This window comes from Scyliorhinus canicula, chromosome 2 (genome assembly GCF_902713615.1).
Source record: "Scyliorhinus canicula chromosome 2, sScyCan1.1, whole genome shotgun sequence".
In the NCBI taxonomy this organism is placed as follows: domain Eukaryota; kingdom Metazoa; phylum Chordata; class Chondrichthyes; order Carcharhiniformes; family Scyliorhinidae; genus Scyliorhinus; species Scyliorhinus canicula.
Genome location: NC_052147.1, coordinates 54,453,104 through 54,466,159, shown reverse-complemented (window position 1 = coordinate 54,466,159; position 13,056 = coordinate 54,453,104). Strand labels below are relative to the sequence as shown.

The 13,056-nt window shown below is 42.8% G+C and overlaps 1 protein-coding gene across 7 annotated transcripts in view; it reads left to right on the top strand.

The window, feature by feature from the left end:
* trim9 (tripartite motif containing 9) overlaps nt 1-13,056 on the top strand; it is a 137,294-nt gene that overhangs the window by 85,937 nt on the left and 38,301 nt on the right. For 4 of the 7 annotated variants that reach the window (XM_038778537.1, XM_038778548.1, XM_038778503.1 and 1 more), the window contains exons 4-6: nt 4,961-5,071; nt 5,809-5,962; nt 11,614-11,771. In XM_038778537.1, the coding sequence (XP_038634465.1) occupies nt 4,961-5,071; nt 5,809-5,962; nt 11,614-11,771 (423 nt within the window). The remainder of the gene's footprint in view (nt 1-4,960; nt 5,072-5,808; nt 5,963-11,613; nt 11,772-13,056) is intronic. The other 3 variants (XM_038778557.1, XM_038778521.1, XM_038778530.1) reach the window with 1 other exon arrangement.

Here is a 13,056-nt window from a genome sequence, read left to right as displayed (position 1 = left end):
AGAGCAGGGCAAGGTAAATAAAATGTAATAGGTTGCAATTTGTAAAAACATTGTGAATTAAATTCACACTTCCAAAGCTTTTATTTTGGTGAATGGACAATCTATTCTGTTTTATGGTAGAATCATTCTGATCACAAAAAATGGTAAAAACATTTTTAGTAAACATATCTTTGTTCTAATTGACTGACTGCCAGAATTTTCAGAAACAAAGCCACTCCGCATAGACACGAATGGTGCTCCAACTATAGGCAACAGCCTCCATCAGCTGCTCTGTGTGTCAGTGATGCGCTCACCAGAATGTGACCCCCAATTCTAAACATTATTGATAGCATAACTACCCGATAGCTGCACTATAGGCGGCAGGTGGAGGGGAAAGTGTGATGGTGCACCCTCTTGAGGTTTTGACAGTCTCCTCGGAGGTCGATGGGGGGAACATGGAAAATTCACTATTAATTTATGGGATATAGGAATCGCTGGCTAGGCTAGCATTTATTGCCCATCCCTAGTTGCCCTTCAGAAGGTGGTGGTGAGCAGCTGCCTTGAACCACTGCAGCCCCTCCGGTGTAGGTACATCCACCGTGCTGATAGGGAGGGTGTTCTAGGATTTTGACACTGTGACAGTGAAGGAAGGGCAATATATTTCCAAATAAGGACGGTGAGTGACTTGGAGGGGAACCTCTAGTTAGTTTTGTTCCCATGTGTCTGCTGGCTTGGCCCTCAAGAAATAGTGGTCATAGTTTTGGAAGTTGCTGCCGAAGGAGCCTTGGTGAGTTCCTGCCGTGCACCTTGTAGATGGTACACACTGCTGCTACTGTCCGTCGATGCTGGAGGAAGTGAATGTTATGGATGGGGTTCCAATCAAGCGGGCTACTTTGTCCTGGATGGTTTTGGGATTCCAGGCAAGTGGAGAGTATTCCATCACACTCCTGTCTTGTGCCTTGAAGATGATGGACAGACTTTTGGAGTTGAGAGGTGAGTTACTCGCCACAGGATTCCTAGCCTCTGACCTGCTCTTGTAGCCACAATATTTCTATGGTTGTTCCAGTTCAGTTTTTGGTCAATAGTAACCCCAGGATTTTGATAGTGGGGGATTCAGTGATGTTACTATCATTGACTGTCATGGGGTGATGGTTTGATTCTCTCTTGGTTGAAGATATCATTTACTGGCACTTGTGTGAAATTACGTTATTTGACACTTGGCAGCCCAAGCCTGGATATTGTCCAGGTCTTGCTGCATTCGGACATGGACTGCTTCAGTATCTCAGGAGTCATGAATGGTGCTGACCATTGAACAATCATTGGGGAACATCCCCACTTCTGACTTTATGGTGGATGGAAAGTCATTGATGAAGCAGCTGAAGATGATTGGGAAAAGGAGACTCCCCCAAGGAACTCCTGCAATGATGTCCTGGAAAGAGACAATTGATCTTGAACCACCACACCATCTGACTTTGTGTCCAGTATGACGCCAACCAGCAAAGGCCCCCCCCCCCCCCCCCCCCCCCCCCCGGGTTTCATATTGACTCCATCTTTGCTCGGGCTCCTTGATGCCATATTAGGTCAAGTGCTGCCTCGATGTCAAGGGCAGTCACTCTCACCTTGCCTCTGGCATTCAGCTCTTTTGTCCATGTTTGAATTAAACCTATAATGAGGTCAGGAGCTGAGTGACCCTGGCAAAATCTAAACTGAGCGTCCGTGAGAAGCTTATTGCTTTGTAAATGGCACTTGCTAGTGCTGTTGATGACCCCTTCTACTGATGACCAAAAGTATTCCTGTGTTGTAGCTTCACCAGGTTGACCGGTCATTTTTAGGTATGCCTGGTGCTGCTCATGGTATGGCCTCCTGCACTCTTCATTACCATTCCCACCAAGCCAGGAGATCAGAGTGAAAGATATGCTGGGTGATGAGGTTACGAATTGTGGTTGAATATAATTCTGCTGCTGCTGATAGCCGCAGCACCTCATGGTTATCCAGTCTTGAGTTGTTATATCTGTTCGAAGTCTACCTAAGTCTCCAGATGGGATTTTGTCTCCACAAACACTGTGCAATGGTCACTCCTACTAACACTGTCATGGACAAATACATCTGTGGCAGACCGGTTGGTGAGGATCAGATGAAACACGTTTTTCCCTCTTGCTGATTGCCTCACCACCTGCCGTAGACCAAATTTAGCAGCTACATCCTTTCAGACCTGGCCAGCTCGGTCTGTGGTAGTACTACCGAGCCCTCTTGGTGATGGACATTGAAGTCCTCCACTCAGCACCTCATGGTGCTGTGGGCTATCAGCAGCAACAGAATTGTATTCAGCCACAATTCATAACCTCATCACCCAGCATATTTTTCACTCTACCATTACCACCAAGCCAGGGGATCAGCACTTGCACAATTTGCACCCTTGCCATCCTCAGTGCTTCCTCCAAGTTGTGTTCATGGAGGAGTACTGATTCAGCAGCTGAGGGGGGATGGTATGTGGTAATCAGGATATTTCAAAGAATTCCTACAGTACAGAAGGGACCATTTGGCCCATTGAGTCTGCACTGACCCTCTGAAAGAACTCCATCCAAGCCCACTTCAGCTGCCCTATCCCAATAACCGCTTAACCTAACCGATACATCAAGGGGCAATTTAGCATGGCCAATCCACCTAACCTACACATCTGGACTGGGAGGAAACCAAAGCACCCGGAGAAAACCCACGCAGACACTGGGAGAATGTGCAAACTCCACACAGTCACCTCAAGGCTGCAATTGAACCCATGTCCCTGCTGCTGTGATGCAGCAGTGCTAACCATGTGCCATGGTTATGTTTTGTTTGACCTGGTACCATGAGACTTCATGAGGTCTAGAGTTGAGGACTTGCATTGGAGAACAGAAAGAATTAGATCCATGTTATTGTCAATCTTTCTTCTTGCCCCTCTGTGACATGTCTCCTTCCTGCCCAGTAGGTGGCACCAAACTCAAGGCCTCCCTTCTCTCTGTACTCCTGCTTAGCTGTTTGCAGTTGCTCGGCCACCCTGCAATCTCCACTGCTGCCCCCCACCCCAGCAAGCGTGAGCAAGCTTATGTCTTGCACTCCTCCAAAATGTTGCACATTCTTTGGAATATGATGATGTTTTTTCCTGCAAACAGCAGGGGCGAATCAGTCTCTGCTCAAAAGACACATTAACCCATTTATTAGCATACCCCTCTGACAGATAATGAGAGCTTTCAGTAACCTGCCCACACTCCAATTCTCATGCCGTTGTACGAGATGGAAGTATGAACCTACAAATTCTGTCCCACATACGTTCAGGCCTCAATGTATCTGCTGCTGTGTTTTGCACTGCTTCTGCCACCTGCCCTATTCCACCCTTCGCATAAATCAAATGCCACTATTCTATTCACCCTGACAGTGCAGAACAAGTCATTGACCTTTATCTTGCATTGGATCCAGGTTAATGCTGTTGGTGGGGAAGCATGGCTCATGCTGTTCCCTGACAGCCAGGAGGAGAACATGCAAGGAGGCATAGCTGAAATGTTTGGCCACACATTGCTCAGACATTTTCCAGCTGAAGGTTGAGGTGATGCTCCTGGGTCTGGCTCCGTAGATGCCACACTGATGCTGCTGTAGGCACTTAGTGCAAGTCTGGATGCTGTTCCAAAATGACAACTGGACCTCCAATTCTGTCAGTAGATAGTGGGTTCAAAGACTTCCTGCCCATTCCTTCTATGTACTTGACCCGGTCCTGGACCTAGGCATATTTTATTGGCCGGCAGTTGTGTGATCATGATCGGACAGCCATCGCCCCCCCCCCCTCCCCCCCCCCTCCCCTCCCACCACCAGATGTTCCCTCTGCTTCAGGGTCCAATATCAGGACCAATGGCAGGAGATCTAAATTCCACCTACTATCTGGAAACATGATGTGGGGGTGCCGGCGTTGGACTGGGGTAGGCACAGAAATAAGTCTTACAACACCAGGTTACGGTTCAGCAGGTTTGTTTGGAATGACTAGCTTTTGGAGTGCAGCACTCAACCTGGTGAAGGAGCTGCGCTCCAAAAGCTAGTGATTCCAAACAAACCTGTTGGATTTTAACCTGGTGTTGTAAGACTTTGACAAAGAGCCATTGGACTCGAAACGTTAGCTCTTTTCTCTCCCGACAGATGCTGCCAGACTTGCTGAGATTTTCCAGCATTTTCCCTTTCGTTGTAAGACTTCTATCTGGAAACACGTCGCTCCTCAGATTATAATAACGTCTTTCAGTTCAATGCATCTAATCTAAAAATAAGTAGGCGCTTAATAAACTTTTATTCTCAATAATATTGAGAATATTTCATGGTAAATTAATTTCAATGGGAAATTGACTCGAGAAAGGGAGGTTAGAAGAGCTTATGTACTTTTATACTGAGAATTCAAAATAAAATTATAGATTATTTACTCTTTCTCATTGCAAACTTCAAAGAATATTTTTCCTGAATTTGGTCTTGAAATATTTTTAAAGTGAATTTTAAATCTTTATGTTTATTTCTATTTATGTCCAGTGAACTTTTCTGGAAAGTCAGACTGATGGTTGCAGCACTTGTAATTTATTTTGTTTATCATGGATTTGCGAATTTGCGAATGAATTGTTCACTGATTTATTTATCTGATTGGAGAGTAAAGGAAATTTCTTTTCCCCCAGAACCAAACAATTGTTTCATTACCTGTGCACAGATATTCTAGAAATGTTTCTGTCCAAACAGAAAACCCATCATCACTTTCACACTTAAGCATCGTTCTCTGTTTACAGTCACGTAACAGAGCCCAAGAAATAATAGCAGAAATAAGACATGTAATTCCACTCTGCCATTCACTGAGATTATGGTTGAACTTCTAACCTCTGTGTTTGATAGTTTGCTTCTGTTGGATTATTCATTGTGATAACTTTGTATCCAAACTATTGTGATATCCTGAGAATTGGTGATAGTTGCCCCTTCTTTGTAGGTGGTCAGAGATCAAATCAGCCATTGCACAGTCAAGCTGCGCCAAACAACTGGCCTGATGGAATACTGTTTGGAGGTAATTAAGGAGAATGACCCCAGTGGCTTTTTACAGGTCAGTGTGTAATCACCAGTGCTCCCATATTACTGCTTGTACTGTTCAGTGATTCAGATATTCAGCAATTTGCATGGGTTCCCCTGATTTTGTTCCTGTCACTTATAACTAGATGCAGCAAATGTCAGAGAATTACTAAATTATTCATACATCAATGTGGCCTCATGGCTCACATAATGGAAGTATTTTTGCCTTAAATATTTGTCTCTGTATTCAAGCCAATACATGAAAATAATTCCATGTAATTGTGTAACTATTTGTATCTATCAAAATGTCTAAATTTTTTAACTTTTTAAAAACCTTGCAAAATGCACATTCTGTTTGATTTAATTCTGGCCTTCCTTTTGACCGCTAATACTAGTGACAGTACCTAAGACTAAACAAAAGGGTATCAATATCTAAAATTCTTACCTCGAAAGTCTGAAGGACACGTATGTTTTTCAGTCTTTATTAATGGCTTTAAATTAAAATACACCACGCAAAATAAGTCTGAGATTCTTAAATATGAGGCGAGATGTAGCGGCCCGGTTCACCGTGGGGCGCAAATCCTGTTCTGGCTGCAAAATTCAGTGAGAGGGCCAAAATGGGATTTGCGCTGGCGAGATCTCGGTTTGAGATTTCTTCCCCCCCCCCCCCCCCCAAGCCCGCCACCTTTTTGTAGTCTGGTATTGTAGCTGTCATGACCTGCATGTCACTGGGATGTGAGTTTAATTCTGACTGGTCACGTTTGTTTACAGATATCAGATGCTTTAATAAGGCGCGTACACTTTATTGATGAGCAGTGGGGAAAAGGCATACTGCAACCTCGCATGAATACTGACTTTGATTTAACACTGGACAATGCATCATTGCTACAAACTATCCTTCAGTTGGACTTCGTACAGATGAAAGGTAGGGTTCAGACCAGAGAGATGTGGGCCAGGATCGGGACCCACTGCAGTCATACCTTCAAAACTGTGGCCCTGAAAATAGTCTCTGGTGGTATGAAGGGAATTATGCTTGCTACCAGTCAAATGGCCTTTTAAGCACTTTAACGAGTTTGTTAAGGGCCCCTTCTATTCCTGAATGCCATTTTCAATTTTTTTCCCCCAGAAAACCCAAGCAGTACTGTCAGGTTTGCCACCAGGCCCAAATAAATTTCTCTGCTGTTGTCTTAGAATCAAATCTGTGTGGCCATGTAATGCTGGCATGAGTGCCGGTCCTTACTCATCCATGGCCCTCGTCTGCCTCTTTCCACCTCCGTTTTCCAGGAGCTGTCTGGCCCAATCATCAAAGCAGCAGCACTACTGGTGCCAGGCAGACAGCTCCGCTTCCTGGAGACGCTTGGCACCTGTAAATTTTGAGCCTCAAGCTCACCTCCAGGCCAGTTAGGTCATTTCCATTTTTAAAAATCATATACTGATCACGACCCCACATTGATAATCCAGCTTGTGATCTAAACATTAGATCACAGATCATAGAATCTATGGCATGGAGACAGGCCCTTTGGTCCAAACGAGTCAATGCCAACCAAAAAGCCGATCTAAGCTAACCCCATTTGCCTGCATTTATCCCATATCCCTCTAAACCTTTCCTATCCATGTATCTGTCCAAATGTCTTTTAAATGTTAAAAACCTTAATTTTATTTTGGGCAGCTAAGCTAACTATGATTCCTGGACCACATCATTTTCAAATGAGTTGGTTAGGAAATTGATTGATTTTAGCTTTTTAACTCATCTTTATGGTTTCTTCCTCAATTTCTTAACTTTTGAAAATAATACACTTGCCATCCTAACTGTTATTACATGCCATCATTTTAGTTTTATCAGTAATGACTTAAAATAACAGAGGTGAATTAGGCATAGAACGGCAAGCTGTATGCTTGGACAACAAATGGGAAGAGGAAGGAACAGCATTTCTCATGTTTAAAAACAAAATCAAAAAGGAATTTGATTAATTTCAATTTTGAGAGATTTTCAAAGGTGATAGTACATGTTGGGTTTGGGTGCTGTTTGGACTCTTAATACAAACTAAAACCAAACTAGGGATCTTTTAGGCCACTTGGATTTTGTAATAGGTGTGGCACAACTCCTGTTTAAGTTCCCATATGTCCAGGAATGTGCTTCCTTCTGTACCACAGTGCAATTCATCTCAAAAATGATTATTAAATGAATATTGAAAGAATTATTTTAAAATATTCAGGTAACAATGATGCCGATACAGAGTGCAGTATTGTTAAGTACGTGCAATTGTGTGAATCTTGTAATCACATATACCCGTGACTTGGAAAATCTGTAGATTTCTAAAATAATCTTTTTAAACGATTGCATATCCCCAATTTTCTTTTTGTTGTGACTTGATCTATTACTGTTAAAAGCTGCTGGAACTAATTTGTCCAAGCCCTCTTATAGTTGGGATATCTTCTCTCTCGTTAATCAAATTAATTTGATAAATCTTTTATTAAATAACAGTGTAAATCAGTTTTTCTAGAACTCTCTTCGTACCTGTCTTTCTAATTTTAAGACTATTTGTATTTTAACCCATTGCATTTGTGATCAAACTTGATGAAAATTTCAGCTATAATTTTGAACAAAACCTACAATTTTACAGATTGTTAAAGGAAAAGTATTCCAATATTTTTGAATGGGTCAGCAAATTTAATTGAAAAAAAATGTTTCATGTCGGCTTAGTTTTTTTGACTCATTAAAAACATCACAGGTTCTATGTGATGTTGAAAGTTGATGTAGGAGTTAATTTGGCATTACGTGCTCCTTTTTAGTTCAGGGCTGTAGTTAGAATTGTAGCTCGGAGACAAAATAGAATGAATATTTCTTGAGTGCATTAACAGGTGGGAATTAACTGTCCATTTTAAAGGAATGCATTGTGGAAGGAGATCTGAGCGTAGAAAGAAATCCAGTTATTGAACTACACGTCTTACATTGCATCTGTAACAACTCAGGCCCAGAATTTCATCCCCGGGTTGGGTGCGCGGAGTCGAGAGATTTGCAGGGTCTGCGAACCTGACCTTTTAAAAATGCCCGCACACCGGTCAGATTTTTGGTTGTGGGGTACTTTTTGGAGCCGACCCCGGAAGTGTGGTGGCGGACTGGTGACAGGCTTAACTCTGTGTTTTGGTGTGGTGTTTAAATAAATTAAACATTTTTTAAAAATGTTAAAATCCCTCCAGCTCTCAGTCCTCTTTTTCAGCGCCCACCACTCTTGTTTCCCATTCGTCGTTCTTTATAAGCTCCTGTACCTTTTGGGCACTTGCTGGACAGTTCCAGTGAGTTTGTGCATAAAAACTGGATAATGATGTTTAATTTTAACATGTTTGCCTTCTCCCAAAGGTGTTTTGTGACCCTATCCAAAGAATTCCCTTACCGCGTCAAAGGCGGTACCTTGACTATCCAAAGAATCCACCAATTTCAGGCCTCCTCTTACCTGGTCTGCTCTGTACACCCTGGCATTCAAACAGCTAGGGCTCAACTAACCTCTTCAGTTTAGGCTGCTGATTATTTAAATGGCCAGCTGCCTCTGCAATTCAACCAAATGCCGTCCCACCCCTGCGAAATTGGGGAATGCTGGGTTCAGGGTGGGACATAGAAATTTTGGCCATTTCTAGGCTTTTCACCATGCCGGAGACCTCACCAGGCCTCAATGTAAGCTTTGTAGAATTATTGGGACTTTTCTCCCTGATTCTTAATGGTGGCTTGTCTCAGCAACTCCTGAAAATTGACATTTGAAGCACTGGGTTCATATGGTTGACAATTGGGGAGCAGTGGCACAAAGCAACCTCGGAAGATCACCATGAAAGCATCATCAACGGACTGCTTTCTTCGGCCAATAAGTTTGAGTAATGAGCTATACCTGACAGGGAATGGAGGGAGAAGCATTTGACTCTTCAGCATAGACTTTTTATGGTAGATTAAATAATAAAGGACAATTTCAAGAAGGTCCCAGTTACCAGCCCTCCTTGAATGCATTGAGCATATATAGAGGTTAACTGTGCAAAGCTCATGAACCGAAATGTAATTGTCCACAGGTTTGAAGATATTGCATGATAAGTGAAACCATAAAGTTAATCATGCGAAGTGTAATTCAAGTGCTAATATGTTGTCATTGTATATTTCACATTGTGATCACATTGCTTATTCCTTTAATTTTGTTCAATTTTTAGCAAGCACTGCATCTATTTTGATGGATTTAAAAAATTTTTAAATCCTTCTGAACTTAAAGTCCAGTTTTTATACTTTCCTGCATGAATCCCCTTCAGGTAGAATATTTATCCCAAATTTCTATTCTTTTGTCTGAGAAATATACTTCCTGCTTTCACATGTTAATGGCAAGAGTCTAATATTGAAATGATACTTCCTTATTCTGGATTTCCCCACCAGATGAAATGGTTTCCCTAAATCCATTTTATCATTTTAAATGCCTCAATTAGATCAAGGAGCTGAACTACCCAGGACAATGCAGCCCATTTGATTGACACACAATCCATGACCTTAAACGTACATTCCCTCCACCATCATTGTACAGTGGCAGCCGTGTGTACCATCTACAAGATGCACTGCTGCAACTCACCAAGCCTCCTTGGACAGCACCTTCCAAACCCGCGACTTCCACTTCCGAGAAGGTGAGGGCAGCAGAAACGGCGGAACACCACCAACTGCAAGTTCCCTCCAAGCCACACACTATCCTGACTTAGAACTATATTGTCATTTCTTCTCTGTCGCTGGGCCAAAACCCTGGAACTCCCCTCCTAACAGCACTGTGGGTGTACCTGCACAACGTCAACTGCACAGATTCAAGAAGGTGGCTTACCACTTTCACAAGGGCAAATGGGCAATAAATGCTGGCCTAACCAGCGACGCCAACATCACACGAAAAAAAGTGAACAAATGAATAAAACAAAATCACCCCATAGGTGTCTAAACTTACTATTGCATTTGTGCTCCACTACTATGGGTGGAATTTTGCCAACTTGGGTGGGAAAGGTGGGGTGTAGCCCAATGGCTTTTCCCGCCACATTTTTTTACACTTTGTCAAAAACAAAGTATGGGGCGGGTCCCACGACATCATGCTGACGGGCTACCCCACCAGCAACGTAGGCTAAAATATAAAGAAAGTTACACAAAACAAACTGATTTATTTAGTCCAAGGTAATCAATCTTCAGTACATTCTCATCAGAATTTAAAATTTACTGTTAAAGGGAACATTAGGAAATGTACGGCAATTTATCAGAAATGGGAGCTGATGAGCGACGGGACTGCTTCATTATTTGGGGTCATCGTGAATTCTGTCACTTAGTGAGCACTTGTGCCTGCCACAGTTTCATGTGAGCTATTATTAAATCTCCAGATAGACCTGTATTAAAAATGGAAAGCTATTTATTCATAAAGATGATATGCTAGCTGTAATGAATAATTTGAAACAGTTAATTAATGGCATTATTTGGCTCTGTTCTGCATAAGAATATGGCTGAATATATGGCACCTGACTTCCAGAGCACGTTGGGTTTGGGCCAACTTTAGTAAGATGTGGATTATTAATCCAGAGAAATGGCTTGATTCTCAAAATCAAAGGTTTTTTGTAGACTTCTATATACATTTATATTACTAACCATGTGTTATTCTTCTAGTATAAAAGATCCATAATTCACTGGTCTTGCTGAGGTCTGCAGAATATAATTGGAATGCCTTGCCACCATTTGCAATATTTTTTTCAAAGGAGTTATTGTTTTGAATGAAATCTGAATACAGAGCCAGAGAGCAATCTTTTCTGAAAGTTTTATTTCTGCTGGTTTGGCTTATGGAATGGTGAGAATAATGCCCATAGACATTAGAACAAAGTTGGCCTCTAATTTACAGTCCAAGTTTAAGTTTTGAAAATCGAATATTGGGGATTTGTGATGATGAGCTCTAACTTTTTGCAGTTGCTGTGAGATTGTACAATAAATAGCATAGTGAGCTTAGCCAGACGTCCAAAGAAAAACTGTAATTCTGCCAAGATTGTTGTAGAACCCCCCCCCCCCCAGCACACATGGCATGTATAGTGCAATAATTGATTTGTACCAGATATTACCGAGTCTGCAAAATATAGCTGCGATAACCCATCGTGGGTATTACAGGATAGGGTGATCCACTATCCTGTGGAGCATGCAGAATACGGGGGCGGGCGGGGGGGGGGGGGACGACGACACCCGTAACAAAGTCGAAGTGCCTTTGTATAAATAGTGTCCGCCAGTCTTTGTATAAGTAGAGTCCGCCAATCAGGCACCAACTAGAGAGACCCAGTAGGGAACTACTGGAGCTGTAGTTAATAGATAACGTGTTAAGTAAAATAAGTTTTGTTTTTCTCTACGACTCGGTGTGGCCTCCTTTTGTTGCACCTTACAAAAGTAGAGTAACCATCTACACTGTTGATCGTTTTCTATGACTTCTGCAGTTCTAACTAACCTTAAATGTGGCCTAATTGTGGTCTTGCTAAACTCCAACCAGTAAGTTGAGAATAGTTCTTTGTAGTCTTCCAAAAGCAACAGTTACACTCATTTCTGCCTAGTTTCTTCCCCAGTGCCATCAGCCCCAATCTTGCAGCTGGAGGAATGCTGTACTCGCAACAACAGTGCTACGTTGTCCTGGAAACAGCCACCACTCTCGTTAGTTCAAGCAGAAGGTTACATTCTGGAACTAGATGATGGAAATGGCGGCCAATTTAGAGTAAGTATTCTAGATGCAATTGTGAATTAAAATAATTGAAAATTGAGGGGTGGCACAGTGGTTAGCACTGCTGCCTCACAGTGCCAGAAACCCAGGTTTGATTCTGACATCGGGTGACTTTTTGTGAAGTTTGCACATTTTTCCCGTGTCTGGGTGGGTTTCCTCCGAGTGCTCCGGTTTCCTCCCACAGTCACAAAGATATGCAGGTTAGGTGGATTGTCTATGCTAAATTGCTCCTCGGTGGGGTTATGGGAATAGGGCGGGGGATTGGGCCGAGGTTGCATGCTCTTTCGGAGATCAGTTTAGACTCGATGGGACGGAAGGCCTCCTGCATTTTAGGGTTTCTGTGATTCTATTCTATCACCAAGGAGGCAAAGTGCTTTCAAGACCCACTGTACACTGAGAAGTTGTGTTTGAGTGTGAGGCAGTATTTGCAACAAATCTAAACTATATTTACTTTCAATTTTATGTCCTCACCATTATAAAGTTAGGTAGGTTGAGGTGTTTTGCTAATAGTAATGAGGAACCAAAGCCTAGTAAAGCATTTTGACTGGTAACTGAACACAATTATACCACCTTCATTGGACTCTAGAAAATAACCCAATGATATATGTTGTATCATAGAATTTACAGTACAGAAGGAGGCCATTCGGCCCATCGAGTCTGTACCGGCTCTTGGAAAGAGCACCCTACCCAAGGTCAACATCTCCACCCTATCCCCATAACCTAGTAACCCCACCCAACACTAAGGGCAATTTTGGACACTAAGGGCAATTTATCATGGCCAATCCACCTAACCTGCACATCTTTGGACTGTGGGAGGAAACCGGAGCACCCGGAGGAAACCCACGCACACACTGGGAGGATGAGTAACTGTTTATGATAACAGCAACATCAAACTAGTGTTGCATTTTTCTAACTCAGATTAAGCATCCAGAGCCAGAAAAGATACAAGATATTCTGTGAGAATGGTAGATGCTCAGAAAGCTGCTTTTTGCAAAGATGATTATGGCTGGAATTTTAAGAGTGCTGACTGGGCTGGGCAAACCTGTGTCAACTCTCCAGCTTCACAGCCGAGGTTTCTCTCCAGATTCTCTGGAACTCTGTGCACAGAAACCTGGCCAGCTCCACAGAGATCAGGCTGCCCTCATTAGAGGGCGCCCATCATTGTTAAAACAGCCCCCCACACCCACCACAAACAATGGGGGCTGCCACCCAGCAGCAGCGGGCAACCTCCCCCTCCTCTTTCCTGCCCCACAAATCATAAAACCATGGGCAACTCTTC